Raw genomic sequence first — 19,430 nt, forward strand, 5'->3', positions numbered from 1 at the left:
TTGATCTAAATAAAAGTAAACATTAAAGAAAAAATAGTTGGTCCACAAATATGGAAAAGGAATCATGTGTAATTTAACATTTTGGGGACTTCCGTGGCTGTCCAGTGATTAAGACTCTGCGCTTCCACTGCAGGGGGCATGGGTTTGATTCCTGGGGGTTCGATCCCTGGTCACAGGACTAAGGTCTCACATGCTGCGTGGTGTGACCAAAAAAAAAAAAAAAACATTTTATATGGTTCTTAAAATTGATATTTCCATTTGCCTCACAAATAAAGTAGCCAATAAATGTTTATATTAATCATATCATTAAGAAAATGCATTGTTTAAAAGTGTTGGAGGCTCTGGAGAAATATACTTTAATACTGGACAATTTAGGTACTATTTTTGTTTTTAATTAATTAATTAATTTTTGGCTGCATTGGGTCTTCGTTGCTGTGCGCTAGCTTTCTCTCGTTGTGGCGAGCGGGGACTACTCTTAGTTGCGGTGCACGGGCTTCTCATTGTGGTGGCTTCTCTTGTTGTGGAGCACGGGCTCTAGGCACGCCGGCTTCAGTAGTTGTGGCGCAGGGGCTCCAGAGCGCAGGCTCAGTAGTTGTGGAGCACGGGCTTAGTTGCTCTGCGGTGTGGGGGACCTTCCCAGACCAGGGCTCGAACCCGTGTCCCCTGAATTGGCAGGCGGATTATTAACCACTGCGCCACCAGGGAAGTCCTCAGGTACTATTTTTGATAAGATTTGTCTTGAGTAGTATTGGTTTGCTCATACTTTAGAAACCTATTATGCATTATTTTCCTTTCCCTTTGAATTTCATCATTTTTCCTTCAAATGAAGTTTTTTCATTTACAAAAAATAAAGCCTAATTTTACATAATGAGGATATAGTTATTTGCTGGCATTGTTTTGCTAGTTTTGTAGTGTTAATAGTCTATTAAACAAACGTCATACAGTTTATCTGCATAGTACTATTTGAATATCTGTAAAGTATTATTTGTAACTCTACTCAGATGATGATTATCATATTCTTGCGTCTCAATGGCAGATTGTTCCCTAGAGAAGGTACAAGAAATTAAAGATAAAGCAGAGCTGTAAACACTTGGAACAAGGTCATTTTTTTTTAACTTGGTTATTGTGCTGTATTTGTCTCTTTCTTCAACATTACCTGAGTAACTAAATAGGAGTGATAGTGATGTTAGATTTTTAAGAAGAGATATAACCTCTTTTTTCTCCCTTCTCGGGTCAAATATATTATGAGATTTTTATCCTTATCCTGGAAATAAAGACTATGATTAATTTGAAAAGTCTGCGTTACAAAGAAAAATTATTACTATAGGATGTTATGAACACTTCTGAATCTATTATGTATGAACTTTTCAGTAATGTACTTAAAATATATTATTTTGCTTTAATCCTTTTTTATTTAGAGTTTAAAATAGCTATATTTAACTACAGTTTTTCCGATGTCCCCTTTTAAATATATTTTTCCTTGAAAAATATTTTCATTAATTTTTCTGTCACTGAGTAATTTTATTCAAGCAGTTAGAAGAATTTTATACTTGTACAGAAAACTTTAGAATTAATTGGCTTTCTGCTTTAAAATTCTGTGGGCTTTTGAAAGGAAGTGGTTTATTTCAGTGAAAAAAAGTAGTTCAGAATGTTCTCAGATATGTCTTAAGATTCTCTTTGTGTATACACCTACACTGGAAAAACTGAAGCATTAATTGCTTAATTTAAAAATAATTTGCTTTAGACTCTCAAAACAGCTTATCTTCTTCGAATAGCTAGTACCATATAAGAATTGCATGAATGTTAAATGCAGTTTTCTTTTAATCCGAATTACCTTGCTTTTTTTAAACCATAGAAATTATAATCAGATTACATATATTTGTATATACTTTCTTGTTTCATTCCCAGGCAATTATATATACTTTTTAATATTTTTTGAGTGCTTGGCATGTGCTAAAGAATTGCTAAGTATTCAGCAAGGGATTAGGATTAGAATGGGAGCCGATAAATACAATTCAGTTTAGCCAACATTTACTGCATGTTCGCTTTTTATCAGAAAAATGTGGTAGCCATTGAGGACATAGATTTAAGCCCCAGACTCTTCCCTAGAACTTTATAGTAGCCCCTCTGGGGCTAAGTCTGGTTTAATAGAAGCACCAAATATAGCCAGGATGTTTTCCCTCTGAACAAGTTGCCTGTTTCTTTTTATTGGCTATGTGTATTCTGTTCTGGGAGCTGCTACTTCTCAAGGGAAGATAGGGAAGTGAATTAATACATTGAATGTAACCTTTGTGTCAGGCTTTGTGTATATTTTATTTGATTATTATGAGAATCTGTGAGGTAGGTGGAAGAAACTGAGGCTCATATGAAATAAATAATTTGTTATTTCACACAGCTATTAAGAGGCAAATTGTAACTCAAACTGAGTTCTTTTGAACTTGAACACCCCTTTTAAAATTTTTTTTTAATTTTAATTTTTTTAATTGAAGTATAGTTGATTTACAATATTGTGTTAGTTCATCACCCTTTTCATTGTTATATATTACTTGCAACCAGTTTTTATACTATAATAACTCAATCTTATTTTGTATTTGTTGGTAAGTATCTTACGGATAAAATTAAATCCCTTGTTAGGGAAACCAGCTTTATCATTAGTGAGGTACTTAAAAATTACTTTCAACTATTTTTTCTGCTGGTATTACTTACAGACTTTGGCATTCCTATATAGAGAATTGATGTCAATTTCTAAATCCTTGCAAATTAGTGGTCCTAAGAAATGAAGCCCTTTTCTAGTTCATTTAATCTTAAATCACTATGTTGTCTTCTTTTCCTTACTTAAGCAACAATTCTGTTTGATTTAAAATTCTGAAGAATTTAATTTTTTAATAGTTGCTAGCTTGGTGCCGTCTTTAAGCACATGCTTAAATAATAAATAACAGTGTTTATTGAGTAAAGCTAGAAAGTCCAAATGAGCCAATGGATACCTAATACCATTATTCAGAATTCAGAACTGTTAGCATTTTGATGCATTTAAGCAATAATAGTAGGCGATATTAATGAACACTTACTACATACCAAATATTGTACTAAACTCTTTATATCTGCTATCTTATTTAATGTTAACAATAATCACGTAGGGATTTTTATTTTTTATTCTAATGTCACCGGGAGGCTCTGAGGCTGAAAAATGGCTAAACACCTTGCCCAAGGCCACAAAACTAGTAAATGGTGGAGCCAGCATTCAGAATAAGATGCTTCTAAAGTTCTATCTTTTATGATTTGTGTATGTGTTTCTACATATAGGGAATATTAGTTTTTTTTGTTTTTTTTTAATGGAGCCACTCCACTTTTTAACCCATTTAACTTAATCATATGCTGCAGACTTAAAAAAATTTTTTAACTTCGTTAAATTTTATTTTTAATTGTGGTAAAATACAGGTAGCATAAAATTTACCAGGTTAACCATTTTTAAGCATATAGTTCAGTAGTGTTAAGTCTATTCACCTTGTTATGCAACCAATCTCCAGAACTTTTTCATCTTGTAAAACTGAAACTCAATACTCATTCAACAACTATCCATTTTCCCCTTTCTTAGTCCCTAGCAACCACTCACAGACTTTTTTGGTATGCCAATAATTTAGGCTTCATAGTATTGTTATTTTATCTAACCAAATACCTATTATAGGAACTTAAGTTTTTCAATGTATTTTTACCAGAAATGCTTCAGTAAACATTTTTGTACTTTTTGTGCATTTTTTTCAGTTATTTTATAAAAGATTTTTCTAGAGTAGTATTGCTGGATAAAAAGGTACAGGCATTTTTAATGCTTTTAGTACACATTGTGAAGTTACCTTTGGGAAGACTGTACTAATTCTTGTATTTAACTGTGAATCATAATAGCATTGATAGCATTAGTTTATAAAGGATAATTATATTCCATGAAAGGATTTTATATTCATATTGATGTTTTCATTCATTAACAGAGTAGGTAAGAGTCAGAGATCGATTATGCTTTTTGGGTGGGGGAGCTTGTTGTGATGACAGTCACCTTTGTGTCCCTGAAAATTGTATCCATGGTGCATTGTGCATTCTGTTATAGGTTGGCAGTGTTAAAATACCATTTATTCATGAGAAAGCAGTACCTAACTTACAAGTTTCTGTAAGTAAAATAACCCATGTAATGCAGTTGGCACAGTGTCTGGCACATAGAGAATGCTCAACAAGTGATAGCTGAACTTAGTTCAAAGAAATAAAGTGTTCTTTTACTACCATCTAAGGAACAAGTGCTATAAAAAGTGATTATATTAAAGTCTAATGCATTGAGGGGCTTATATTACTTCCACTCACTTTTTTTTTTAAGTCATTCATGATTTTTTATGTAAGCCCTTTTGAGGGGATTACCTATCTTAGCCATTTTTAACAGCCTGATATAGATTCTTCCATGTATTTCTTTATTTTCACATAATATATAAAAATAGACACATATACATAGAGGGATTTTTCATTACTATTGTAAAAAAAAAAAAGGATGTACTATAATTTTCATTTTCCTTATAATACACTGTCAACTGGAGTATTTTCCGATGTATTCTTTTTGGTAATTACATAATATTCCGTGGTATGGCTGTGCTACAATTTATTCAAGATTTCCCATATTGAAGGATATTCATTTTATTTCCAATTTTTGCTTCTATGAACTATTCTGTTTACAGAACATCTGTGTACATATCCTTAAAAACTAGGGCTTTTGATTCTATCAGATAGATCCCCTGTGGTGGGATTGCTATTTTAAAGGTATACTGTTTGCTTTAAATAGATATGGCCTTTGCTTTATGAGAGGTGTTATGTTTCATTTTGGACAATCTGACAGGTAAGAAATTAATGTCTCATTGCTGCTTTAATTTTCATTTCCATGACCATTAATGAAGTTGAGTATGTTTTCATATATTCACTTGCCATTTGAATTTGTTTTATGAATTGCTAATTATATCCTTTGCCCATTTTTTAATTGGGTTGTCTTTTTCTTTTGTTTTTTTTTTTTTTGGAGAAACTTCTATTTATTTATTTATTTATTTATTTATGGCTGTGTTGGGTCTTTGTTTCTGTGCGAGGGCTTTCTCTAGTTGCGGCAAGTGGGGTCCACTCTTCATCGCGGTGTGCGGGCCTCTCACTATCACGGCCTCTCTTGTTGCGGAGCACACGCTCCAGACACGCAGGCTCAGCAATTGTGGCTCACGGGCCTAGTTGCTCCGCAGCATGTGGGATCTTCCCAGACCAGGGCTCGAACCCGTGTCCCCTGCATTGGCAGGCAGATTCTCAACCACTGCGCCACCAGGGAAGCCCTGTCTTTTTCTTATTAATTGAAGTCTTGGTATTATAGATATTAATCTTTTATTAGTATATGCATTGTAAATAATTTTCCCAATCTTTTCATTTTCTTTATTTATGGTATCTTTCCAGAAACATTTAAAAATTGGATGCCATTATATCTGTCTTTTTTAACTTACCAGGTTGCAGTCTTGGATGAAAAAAAAACAAAAGAACCTTAACCTCTAGGTTATAAATATTCTCAGTTTTCTTTTGAGAGAACTATTATATGAGTTTTTTACATTTAAGACTTTTAATTTCTCTAAAATTTATTTCTGTGTAAAGTGTAAAAAATTGTCGAACTTTATTTTCTTTCAGAGTTTCATTAGAATTTAAAAGATGCATCAACTTTATGCTCTGACCAATGGCATGTGGTATAGTAGAAAAGGATGATAGCTCTCAGATTATTGTTTTGTAATCTAGCTCTTTCATTTGCTATCTGTAAACTTACTGGATTTCTCTGAGACTTGGTTTTTTTTCTTTAAAATGGCAAAAATATTATCTATCTCAAAGTGTTATGATTTATCCTTAACCCAGCTTGTACCATCTCAAAGTATTATGATTTATCCTTAACCCAGCTTGTACCATATAGTAGTCTCTTAAAACAATGTTAGTTTCCCTTTCCTTCCCTTTACTAATTACTTTAAAGTTCATTACATTTGTTATTATGGAGTTATTTCTGGATATTGGATAATATTGGATATTACCAAGTTTTTTAAAGTTATTTAGGAATGACTCTTTGCCCCAATTATGAATTCAAGATGAAGTGTGGAGATGGTTGTGACCTACTGTATATCTTTTTTTTAATTCTTTTTTTTAAAAATTGAAGTATAGTTGATTTACAATGTGTTGGTTTCAGGTGTATGGCAAAGAGATTCAGTTATATGTATATATTCCTTTTCAGATTCTTTTCCCTTATAGATTATTATAAGATATTGAGTATAGTTCCCTGTGCTATACAGTAGGTCCTTGTTGGTTATCTATTTTATATATAGTAGTGTGTATATGTTAATCCCAGACTCCTAATTTATCCCTCCCCCTTCCCCCTTTGTGTATATCTTTTTAAAACTTAAATTTGTTTAAGATTATTCAAATACAGCAGGCTCTCCCTGTCTTTACAATCATATTCTTGAAAATCTCAAAGATAGAATTTAGGAAAGAAATTGAAGACTAAGTTGAAATAGGATTAAGTTGAATCTGTATAGGCCCATGTATGTGTGCACATGTGTGTATTTTACAGTCACTAAAATAAAATGGTGTAAATGACACCTAAATAATGAGAATATTAATGAAATTTCATGTCTTTAATTTGACTATTAATGCCAGTTTAATTATCATTTATCATCTCTTGCTAGTTGGACTCCTTTCTTGAAATTTTCAGCAAGGTTCTTATTAACTCTTTTCCTTATTTCAGCTCACATGCATACTGTGAGCCTTTTATTTCTACTGTGCCTTTTCCTCTACCTAAATGTTTAGTGTTTTTGTGATTTTTATGACTAGTAGTTGTCGATTCTCACTGCTAGTTTCCACAGTAATTTGGAAGAGCACAGCTGCTTGTGTAGACTGTTTGGATTTACATTCTAGTGGAACCACCTATCTGTTAGCTGTGTGCCCTCAGCAAATTACTTAACACCCTGTGTCACAGTTTTCTCATTTGCAAAATTAGGATAAAAATAGTTCTTATTTTTTAGGGTAGTTTTGATGTTAAATGAAGTCTTAAATTAAGCCATTATAGCATTTCTAGGCAGACAGTAGGAGCTCATTATATTTAGATTATTCTGTGTTGTTGAGGAGGCATTTCTCAAATATACATTCTTAGCTTTGCCCGTAATAACATCATGCCGAAGCTTAAGACATGAAGGATTAACAGGACTTGTTAGGGAGATGCTTAAGGGTATATAATTCCAGCGATGGTGATATAGATGAGATCTCTCAGGGAGAGTTTAGAATAAGTTAAAACAGAAGGCCTAGGGAAGAATGGTGAGGAACACTGCTACATTTGTCTAGTTTTTTAAAAAAGGGTTTTGGTATATACAGTTTCGTTCTGTAAAATAAAAAGGCTTTGTTTTATAGGCTGTCCTATTTCTGGTCTAACAAAATTTTTATTACAGCAATATTTAAAAATGAAATATAAATGGCTTTTTTAAAGGAAAATTATTAGTAACATAGTATTGCCTTTATTTCTTAACTCTTGAAGTAGCAAGAACTATTATTGGTCCTAATATAATTTAAATTAATTACATAGATTATAAAATTTTGTGGATACTACTTCAAGGCATATAATCCAGCCCAATATAAGGTTGAAATCTATTCATCAAAAGTTTTTTAATTTTTAAGATTGCCAACTCAATGATATTTATAGAAAATTGAAATCTGATCCCAGTGAATATTTTTTTAGGATAAAACATTTTTGTCTTCTGTGTCATAGGAGATGGATACTGCATGATGGATTTGATGAGGCAGTTTATGCTATATGAAGGATGTTTTAAAATGAAAACATAACTCATACTAAACAAATCACAGTGTGGTTGTAATATTGAAGGAAGTGGTTTATTCTCTGTATAGCCTAGTTGGTGTACTTTCTGAATGTACGTCTGGTAACTAGAATTTGAACGTGTAGTCAGATTCAGTGAAATGATTTTCTATTTGAAATAGTTTTTCATTGCAAATTTAACACTCATTTCTTTGAAATTTTGAAAATCTTTTTTTGTGTGTGTATGCCCATATTGAAACATTTATAGGAACTATAATGATTGATGGCAAAAAGTGTATTTACCTGGAAAACCTCAGTTTAAAAAAAAAAGAACCTTAAATGTTTTTTAAACTCAGGGTGTTTTGATCTGAATGATTTTAAGTTGTAAACTTGTCTTCTATCTTAACCATATAAATACAAAACAAATTTCTTCCTTTTGAAGGCTTTCAAATCACCTATTAACTTACTATTTCCCTAAATATCAAAGTAATATATTTTTAATGTAGAAAAAGGGGGAAAAAATCACTCATGATTTTCTTTCTTTTTTTCTTTTTTTGTCATTTATTTATTAATTTATTGGCTGCGTTGGGTCTTAGATGCTGTGCGCGGGCTTTCTCTAGTTGCGGTGAGCGGGGGCTACTCTTCATCGTGGTGCGCGGGCTTCTCACTGCGGTGGCTTCTCTTGTTGTAGAGCACAGGCTCTAGGCACACGGGCTTCAGTAGTTGTGGCACACGGGCTCAGTAGTTGTGGCTCGCAGGCTCTAGAGCGCAGGCTTAGTAGTTGTGGCGCATGGGCTTAGTTGCTTCGCGGCATGTGAGATCTTCCCGGACGAGGGCTTGAACCCGTGTCCCCTGCATTGGCAGGTGGATTCTTAACCACTGCACCACCAGGGAAGTCCCACTCGTGATTTTCTTACCCAAAGGCAAAAATCTTGTGTTTTGCCACATTTCCTTTCAGTTTTTTTTCCTATACATTTTTATTCTTTATGTTATTAAGGTTTGTACATACAGTTATACATACAATTTTGTATCCTGTGTTTTCCCTTTTTTCATTTTCTAACTGCAGCACACATTTTTAAACGTGGAGTCAATTTTTACATCCCAGTTTGATCCAGAGACTACTTTAAAAATATTGATTAAAAAATTATAAAAGGCATTTTAAATTTAAAACAAAAACTACTGTTCTGAACTAGTGTTTTCACATCTTTATAGGTCCTATTCAAATTTGAAATTACTTAATGCCATCAGATAAGCAAGCTTATTTTTTAAAATGTCCCTTGTAATCCTCTCATGTTTAGTTATGGATTTTATATGAAACAAACCAAAAAACAAACCTTGGTTGTTTTTAATTGGATTTAAGAATGTTATTTCCTAGAGAACAGTTTTCATTAACTAATACCCTATTTGATGTGACTAATAGTATTAAAATGTTCAAACATTTTACAGTTGATGTCATTTAGAGATTTAATGATATATATGTGGGGGAGAGATTTTCACTGAATAGGCTAAGTAGTTATTTTTTAAAAATAGGAGTATGAGGGCAGGAACCTTAAAAGGTCATCTGAACTAATTTCCTGACTTGAGACAGATCTTCAAACATCTTTTTAGTTATGACCCTCAAACCAGGCAACAAGATATAATTTGCAAAGAATGTTAAACTGGACAAATTGTTTAACTTACATGAACCTCACTTCTTCATCTATAAAATTAGTTTTATACCAGACAAGTCATTCTCAATAATTTTTTCTGTCCCAGGACACCTGAGATGTACCACTTTCTTGTCAGCATCAGATCTGTCAGTGACAATGATTCTCAGAGGGGGAGGGGGCAAGGATGTGCTTGTTTTCTTGATCTACCTTCTCCTCCCAAGCTGAGAATCACTGGCTCAGAGAATATATTACCTTTTTCCATATATAAAATTATGTAATCTTAGTAAATATTTGAGTGTCTAGTATGTACTAGGCCACTGGACTGGATCTTGTGGAAAAAAATTTAAAAATACACTTGGAGCTCAGAGGTTAGTTGCAGAGGTAAGGCACATACTTATATTGATATTTTACAATACAGATGAAAACAATATATGCTCCGTGAAAATATACCATAAAGGATTTTTATTTCAAGTCACATTTTGGTCTGGAATTATCATTTTCAAGAATCTGGGATTATCACGTGTGACCTAAAATTGATAGTATTATGCTATAATGTATGCTTTAGACCCTAAATGTCACATTCCCCACCTAAAATGAGCATAAGCAAAAGGTTAAGAAGATAGTATCTAGATGTTTGCTATTAGAGGAAGACTAGCCTACCCTTGTGAGTTCCCATTGGACATTAAAACTGTACTAAATAGAAACTTCTTTGTTAAGCTGAGAATGATTTAACTGCTAGGCTCTAACTATATTCTTAGGAGATTTTGAAGTGCAAACGTTAAATGAAGTCAGCATTACTGATTTTAACGTTATTATCAGAAGTATCTGAGTAGATACTAAAAATCAGAAAGTCATGATTTGGACAAAGCATTAACATTTTATAGAGGCACTTGATTGAGCAAGTTTCGTATACTTTTAACTTCAAAATAAACCTGGTTTGGTTATCTTGGGAAATCCACTTCCATGAGGTCCTGAGGAGGTGCAACCGGAAACATGGTAGAAAGGAGAGGGTGCCTTGGAACAGCCTGGAGAAAAAGACTCCATTTCTCAGGCACGTGATCTTTAGAAATCTTATTAAATTTTCATCTGTAAAATGGTGGACTGCACCAAATGACCTTTAATAATACAGCCTGCAAATTTGCATGATTGCATGAACCTCAATTCCATGTAAGGACTGTACAAGTAATGTGAACGCTTATTTTCTGCCTGCCTCTGTTAGTCAGCATTCCTTCATTGGACCTTTGCTACCTTTTCACCTTTCATTTTTTTGTAAGTTATTTCATCCATTTCCAGGTCTCAAGTTACTTCTTGTGTTTTAATGGTGCTCTCATTTCTTCTGTTCTGCAGACTCAATTATCCAGGTTTCTATCCAATTTCTGTTTGTCTTGAAAGAATCTCAGATCCAATGTGTTCTATATTCATATCTAATTTAGAGTCCTAGGGATTTAGATCTCTCTTTTTTTGCCTCCCTAACATTTAATTCATCACCATATTCTGTTACTATATTGTCTCTCATTCTTGTCCCCTCTTATTTATTTCCTATGCTCTGGTACTTGCTCAGCTGTAGTCATAGCACTTGTGGTCTCATGCAAAATTCTCTTAATTTCTTTGTTTATATTTTCTTTCAGTCTTGTCATTCTACATGTCCATCACATCTAGAATGAAAGCTACCTGATAACAGAGAGTATTAGTCATCCTGTGTCCCCCATGCCAAGTACATGTTATAATTTAACTTGAAAAACTAAAGACCCGAGATAGTGTCTAAGCAGTGTTTAAAAAAACACAAAATATTTGGTGGCAATCTCCAGCTGTTGAGGAGGAAGCAGTTCCTCTATGGACTGCTCTAATTTTGCACTTGAATAAAAGACTATCCAAGAGAAGCAATATCCTGACCAGCAGACTTCTCTTAGTTCTCTGGAATGTATTCTCTATTGGGTAATGACACAGGCATCTACTTTTCCTTGCTAGAAAATTTGGGAACTGTTCTTTCTCTCACTTTCCTACATACATTGAGGCAGCAAACATTCCTAATGTTACCTTGTAGTATCCTTTAAATAACCCTTTCTCCATCTCCATCGTTCTTATCTTAGGTCAGTTCATAGAATTTCTTACGCATGTCAGTACAACAGTCTTCTATGTGCTTTCTCTCATTCTTGTCTCCACAATTCATTTTAAAGCACAATATGGTATGTCATACCAATGCTTAAATTCTTTTAGTGGCTCTTATGTTTCAAAATCAAGTTAAGTACTTAAATGTTTTATGTGGCCCTAAATGAGTTGCCAGTTTTTCTGTCCTTAAGTCTCACACAATTAATCTCTTTCCCTATATCCCAGCCATGCCGATCTACTGTCAGTTGTATGCATTGTGTCATGTTCTCTGAGCCCCTGTTCCTTATTTTTCCCTCCAAGATTCATTAGGAATCTTTTGAAGGAAACCTTGCCTAATTCTTCCAGTATGGTGGGTTAGTACCTTTCCTACGCACTGTCACTGTACCTGCATTATAGCAGTTCACACTGTAATAATGTTTGTGTGGTATCTCTATTAGACTTAAGGTTTCTTGAGGATAGGAATCATGTCTTATTCTTTGATCTGTCTATTCCAATACCTAGCACAGTGTCATACAGCTGGCATTTCCCTCCTCCCCATCATGAATTAATATGTGACTGTCAGAGAGTAATTTGTGTCTATAGATTCAATGTGGTGTGAATCATTCAGTACTTAATATATACCAGGCATTACTCTAAACACTTTACATGTGTTAACTCATTAAGTTCTCTTAACATACCTATTAGGTAGGTTCTAATATTGTCACCATTTTACAGATGAGGAAACAAGGCACTGAGGGAAGTGAAGTGACTTACTTGAAGTCACATAACTAAAGTGTCAGGGCCTGGATTCAACCCAGCCTATCTGGCAGCAGAGTCTATGTCTTACCTACTTTACCAGACTCTCAAGTGAGAGTTGAATTGGAGGATTTTGACATGGAGTGGTTATTGGGTGTATAATATGTATTTAATTCTTTAGTTAATAACTATTTAGAGCAGTATTCAACTGGAGGTGATTTTGCCCCACAAAGGACATTTGGCTCTGTAGACATTTTGGGGATGCTGTTAAGCATCCTGCAATACGTGGGACACCCCTTTGCCTCCATCAGAGAAATATCCTGCCCCAAACGTCAGTACTCCTGAGGTTGAGAAATCCTGCTTTAGAAAATCTGAGAAGTGCAGGATAGATTTTACCATGTTTTTTTTTTCCCCGTAAGAGATGACATGTTCAAAGACGTCACATTTATAATTCCCTTTAGTTTTCACCTTCATTCCTTTAGGAATTTATTAGAGCATTGAAAGAGCTATTAGGAAATGATTTTGTTTATTCAATTCAGCATTCAGCAAACATGTATAAATGATGTGCCATGTATCACTTACTTTGGTTGCGGAAATAGAAAAATCCAAAAGATTCAGTCCTTGCTGTCAAGAAGCCTCAGAGCCTAACAAGGGGTTACTTAACACAAAAGACAAAACTGTTTAGAGCATTACTTTCAGCCTTACTAGAGCATTCTGAATATAAAGTTGTCATTGGATGATTGATTGGATGAACTTTGTACCTTTGTTTCAAAGCATGAAATAAGAAAAATCAAGAGCATCTCTGAAGAATAGTATAGAAATAAGTTTTTAGTGTTTTGAAATGTTTTAATGTATATGCTTCTCACTTAAAGGTTTTTAATTATAAAAATTATACATAGTCATTGTAACATAGAAGTATGTAAATTTTGATATGAAAAGTCACTTCCTCTCTTTCCTAATATCACTCTCTAGAAGTAATAACTTTTTTTTTAAACTTTTTATTTTATATTGGAGTAAAGCTGATTAACAATGTTGTGATAGTTTCAGGTGCACAGCAAAGCGACTCAGCGATACATATACATGTATCCATTCTCCCCCAGACTTCCCTCCCATCCAGGCTGCCACATAACATTCAGCAGAGTTCCCTGTGCTATACAGTAGGTCCTTGTTGGTTATCCATTTTAAATATAGCAGTGTGTACATGTCAATCCCAAACTCCCTAACTATCCCTTCTCCCCACCCTTCCCCGCTGGTAAGCATAAGTTTGTTCTCTAAGTCTGTGAGTCTGTTTCTGTTTTGTAAATAAGTTCATTTGTATCATTTCTTTTTATTTTTTATTTTTTTGTTTTGTTTTTTTTGTTTTTGTTTTTTTTTGTATCATTTCTTTTTAGATTCCGCATATAAGGGATGTCATACGATATTTCTCTTTCTCTGTCTGTAGAAGTAATCTCTTTTAAAAGTTCACTTACATTCTTGTAGACTTTTTAATGCCAATAACATAATAATATAGCATCTTTGCTGTATAATATTGCAATTGCTTTTCCATTTAATGTGTCATTGTTTTCTTTTCATGGATGTAGGTTTACTATTTTATCTGAAGCAAATTATTTCATTGTTTGGATACATCATAATTTGTTTAACCATTCCCTTATTGAGGTACATCTACAGTTTTTTCACCATTACAGACGGCACCACGGTAAACAATGTTGTTCATATATTGTTGCGCGGTAGCGTTAGTATTTCTGTAGAACACATTCCCAGAAATATAGTGTATATAGTAAAGTTTTTTATTTTATCAAATTTCTCCCTGCCAGAGGTTGTACCAGACTATACTCTTGCCAACGGTGTCAGATAGTGCTTTTTTCCCCATTTTCCTTTGCAACGCTGGACGCTAATAAAAAAAAGTAGAAATCCTACTTACTCCTCTGCTCCGTTTGTCCGTTTGTCCCCCCTCTTCCACCATCTCCTCTTTTCCGTCCTCCCCTCGCTCCTCCTGCTTATCCCGCCCCACCCCACCCCACCCCCATTTCCTCTGCCACACCTTTCTTTGACTTGTGTATTTTGAACTGGTCTATTTATTGGTTTGTAGGAGCTCTTTATATATATATATATATATATACACACACACACACATATATATATATTAACCCCTTGTGTGTATTTCCTCACATACTTTTATGTTTGCTTGTGGTATCTTTAATCAGGGAAAATTTTTTTAAATTTTATGTAAAGTTTGTCAGTCTTCCTTACCTGAAAATTAAATATATTTTTATATTATTCTTCATATCTTTAACAACAAGGAATTTATATATGAAACACCATAAACGTATGATAGAGTCTTTTTCTCAGATGGATAGCCAGTATTCCCAATACAATATTGACTATAACCCATTCTCTTCCCACTGATTTGAAACATCTCTTTGCATATGTTGAATTCCTACTTAAAACTGTGTAACCTATATATTCCTATAAGAACATTCAGTTCTTATTTTTATGTATAGCAAACATAAATATATTACTATTGGTTCATTTACAGATGCTCTATTCTAATTCATCAAGCTATTTTTGTGCCATTACCACATTTTAACTTACTTCAGCTTTATGATATTTGATATCTTGGTAGTTCTAGTCCCCTATCATTATCCTTAACTTAAAATTTTATTGGTCCTTCTCTCACATTTACTTTTCCAGATGAACATCAGCTTAGCATGTTCTTCTTTTTTTTTGTATGTACTCTTGAAACTTAACTTGTATGACACTTAAGCGAATTAAAAAAACCACTGGGTTCAAGCCAAGGTGAGGTATACTTTTTGTGTTACTGTTTATCTGTGACTAGGTGCATGTTTATTCTAGCACTTTTTGATCCTATAATTGCCTAAAATCATTTAAAAAATAAAGACGGTTAATGGGTGCAACAACATCCAGTCAAACTAAAGATACTTACAGTAAATATGTATTGACCACAAACTTCAGTAATTATTTTTGATTTATGAGTTTTCTGGCAAGGATATTCTATGAACAATGATGAGATAATTCCATAGAATAAGGTCTTTTTTGTTGTTGTTGAGAATATTTTAAAATAGTTGGTGTGCTTTTACAAGTATAATATTTATTACAAAATCTTTGGTAGATGGTATTGGTGGTGATATCCTTATTTTGCACATGGGATAAACTCAGTCTCTGGAGTATTTGATGACTAGGTCAAGGCTCAAGTTCATGCATTTTTTGGTGGCAGAGCCTTAGATTTCTAGCCATGCTGATTAGAACTGATTACTGCAGGGTGGAAGATATCTGTAGAGTTTAAAGCACCCTAGGACTGAAGAGTGGGGGATGCCTCATTAATGGCTAAGGAGAAGTTAGGGAATTATAGACTGATGAGACAGGGCAGCATATTTTATGGAGAAATCATTATTAGATATAAGTTTCCATGGTTTTTCTCTTACCTCTTCTTAATTTAGCTTTCCCCATTTCTAAATAGTCTCAATTATTACCTTCCCTAATTTAGAATATTTAATATTGTTTTACTTTCTACTTATTGAATGAGGAAATAGTTCTTGAAAATAAATCTATAAAAGATCTTTTTTGTTTTAAAGAGTTCTTTCCTTCAAAGCTTCAGTTATATAGTCTTTAAAAATTTATTGGTCACTGCCCAGTCTTTTTCAGAATACTTGCCCCATTAACCCTTACAAATGACTTTTCCATGTTATTTTCTCCTCCTTTTTGTTTATTTTTCAGAGTCAGATCAAATCTCATTTCATTTGTTAAGTTGTTCCTAATTATCTCAGGTGCATACTTAGAATACTCTTGCTTATTCTTTCTACAACTTAATCTCCACAGTGTTTATAATTGTCTCAGAATAGTGTGTAAACTCTTCGAGGGACTTCCCTGGCAGTCCAGTGGTTAAGACTTCACCTTCCAATGCAGGGGGTGTGGGTTCGATCCCTGGTCAGGGAGCTAAGATCCCACATGCCTCAGGGCCAAAAAAACAGAACATAAAACAGAAGCAATATTGTAACAAATTCAATAAAGACTCAAAAAAAAAAATGGTCCACACCAAAGAAAAAAATGTGACTCATATCTTTTTTTTTAATCTAGCTCTGTCACTGCCCAAGGCTGCGTAATCTTTGGCAAATCAACTGTTTTGAACTTTAGTTTCTCTAAAGTAAAATAGGAATAATTATACCCGTTCTGCGTGGTTGCTGTGAAGGTAAAAAAAGAGCATATAAAAACCTCCTGGCAGGAAAGCGTACAAGAGTGCCCATAGGAAGTGCCAGGTGGGCTTTCTAGAACCCAGCGCTCTAAGCACTAGGAGGCGGCTAGTATTTTATTTATTTATTTATTTATTTATTTATTCATTCATTCATTCATTCACTTATTTATTTATTTATGGCTGCGTTGGGTCTTCGTTGCTGCGTGCGGGCTTTCTCTAATTGCGGCAAGCGGGAGCTACTCTTCGTTGCGGTGCGCGGGCTTCTTATTGCAGTGGCTTCTCTTGTTGTGGAGCACGGGCTGTAGGGGCGCAGGCTTCAGTAGTTGCGGCACCCGGGCTCAGTAGTTGTGGCTCGCGGGCTCTAGAGCGCAGGCTCAGTAGTTGTGGTGCACAGGCTTAGTTGCTCCGTGGCATGTGGGATCTTCCTGGACCAGGGATAGAACCCATGTCCCCTGCATTGACAGATTCTTAACCACTGCACCACCAGGGAAGTCCAGGGTGGCTGATAATAAGTGCAGGAAGTAGGGAGAGAGTAAATTGAGGTTATTGCCTTAAGAAGAGAGCTAAGATAACTTGCAAAAACAATAGAGATTAACTCATGGTTTCAAAACTTAAACCCTAGGGGTTGATCATTAAACTCTGTTTCTTGAATGCTTGTTGTGAGCAGAGCACTGTGCTGCGTGCTTTGTACTATGTGGACAGGTGTATGAGGCACTTCTTACCCTCAAAGAGCTAGTAGTCTAATACTGATTGTGGTGTAAAGACCAAAGGAATGAGTCAAAAGAGGGTAAATCTTGTGGATATGTAAGCAGGAAGTTTCATTAAATTCAGCAAGTCTATGACAGTCGTGTGGTGCTAGGGAAATTTGGCTTTGAATCCTTTACAAAGGAATATACATTGAAAAATGTCTTCAGGAAAGGGACCTAGATAATTTCATGTTCAAGAGACAGAGCCAAGTAGATTTTGCTGCTTAGATCTTAGCCCCAGGAAGGAAACAGTAGAATTCTGGAGGAAGTAGCCCAGCAAGGGGTAACCACTAGGGACGGAAGAAGGCGTTGCTTTAGAGACAACTGGAGTATGAGAAAGGAGAAGGGGACAGGTAGGTGAGCTGATTAATTAAGTACATGCCCTGCTGCTAAGGTGAAGTCACTTCTTTGTTCCTTGGTTTTGTTGTTGTTTTTTTTTTTGTCTACAAAACAAGCAGGTTGGACTTGATTAACTGGGTAGCTGTTATTTTCATCCAAATGAAAAATCTAAAAGATGATCAATTCTTCATCCTACTAGAGACTGAACACTAATCACTAATATATTAATCACTAATATATGAATCTTCAGAACATGTTTCTTTCTGGTGACCATGATTTGGTGGGTGGGTTTTACATGACTTGGGGGAGGACATTGGTACTTTTCTTTGGAATGGCACATTTTAACCTCCTAGTAGGCTATTTGATTTAAAGGACATCTTAATGGTTTGGGAGTCACAGACACATACATCCACAGAACTAGAAACCATTTAATTTACTTCATTATGTAGATGAGAAAACTGAAGCTAGTGAAATTAAATGAACTGTTTAAGCTGTAAGGTAGGTAACAGTTAATTAGTGGCAGAGCAGGAATCAGAATCCAAGCTCCTTATTTCCATCCAGTACTCATTCCATGCTGCCATTATTTTGGGACTTTCAGTGCTCAATTTCTTGAGGTTGTTATACAGAAAATGAATTTGTTATTTGGTTGGGGAAGATGAGGGAATACAGTAAACATTTTACACTTTTATGTGATGGATATATGTATCTCTTACTGATCCATGACTGATTATTTTAGTTATTAGTTCATTTCTGACTTCTGTCAGTAGATTTTGCCTGTCATCAGCATGATGCTAGTTACGAGGGGGACTGTGTAATACGGTTGGATAAGTCAAAGTATGTCACATTGCCGTTAATAACAGCTTAATGGAAAATTTACTAAATGTATGTTTTCATTGACTATGGAGAACATCAAATTGAATTAACGTATTTCCAAAATAGCCTGAATCAAGGTTATCTCTCAAGGGGAGGGTTCTAGGATTGGAATTATTGAACCGCTTGAAATAGCATGCAAAATTTTGTGTGTGGTGTATTTTTCTGCCAAGAGTGTCCCATTATTTTCATTAGCTATTTCAAAGGGGTATCTGACCTAAATAAAAAGGTTTATGAACCATTGCTTTAATGGGTGATATTCAGATCTGTAGTACTTTTTCCTCTAAAAAAGACTTTCATTTACATAACCAAATTTTTGAAATACTACGTCTTAGGTTTGAGGTTTGATATCCTCTAGATAGGATCGCCAGAAATGAAAAATAATATATTTATTGCATCCCCGGAAATATAACAGGTTCATATTGTCACTTTTCTCTGCTTAAAGACCCTCCTACTTTTTTTTTAAAAGTCAACATTAACAGTATTTCAATGTACTAAATGTATAAGTGAGTCAAGGGATTTTTTACACACAAAATAGAAGATATTAAAATTAATAGGAAGTGGGGATTAGCCCTGTATAGCCTGGACTGAGGCGTTTTTATGCTTTATGGTTCTTTTTCCCTGTTTTGACAGAGGCCAAAGTCTGCCATGCCTCTATCAGTCAGGGTGTTCTCCCCACCCACACACACCACTCCCCCGCCCTCCTCCTCCCCATCACCATCACCATCACCATCACCATCACCATCACCATCACCATCACCATCATGCTCTCAGTTTCCTCCTTCCTTATCACTCACTCACCTCTCACTCTTTTTTACCTTTGCTAGAACTTTGGAACTGCTTTTATCATGGAAATCAAACCCCTCCACAATTCTCGATCTGTTTTCCTAGTGTTTTTTTCTACTTCCTTGCCTTACTTCATGTATATCCTC

General features: G+C 34.6%; 1 protein-coding gene across 4 annotated transcripts in view; it reads left to right on the forward strand.

The window, feature by feature from the left end:
- The window catches only part of HBS1L (HBS1 like translational GTPase), an 83,585-nt gene that overhangs the window by 28,993 nt on the left and 35,162 nt on the right, over window positions 1–19,430 (forward strand). Inside the window, exon 6 of one of the 4 annotated variants that reach the window (XM_068551137.1) lies at window positions 13,914–14,029. The exons of the other annotated variants lie outside the window; for them this stretch is intronic. Coding sequence (XP_068407238.1) covers window positions 13,914–14,029 — 116 coding nt within the window. The remainder of the gene's footprint in view (window positions 1–13,913; window positions 14,030–19,430) is intronic. 4 annotated transcript variants of the gene reach the window in all.

Source organism: Eschrichtius robustus, chromosome 9, assembly GCF_028021215.1.
Source record: "Eschrichtius robustus isolate mEscRob2 chromosome 9, mEscRob2.pri, whole genome shotgun sequence".
Taxonomy (NCBI): Eukaryota; Metazoa; Chordata; class Mammalia; order Artiodactyla; family Eschrichtiidae; genus Eschrichtius; species Eschrichtius robustus.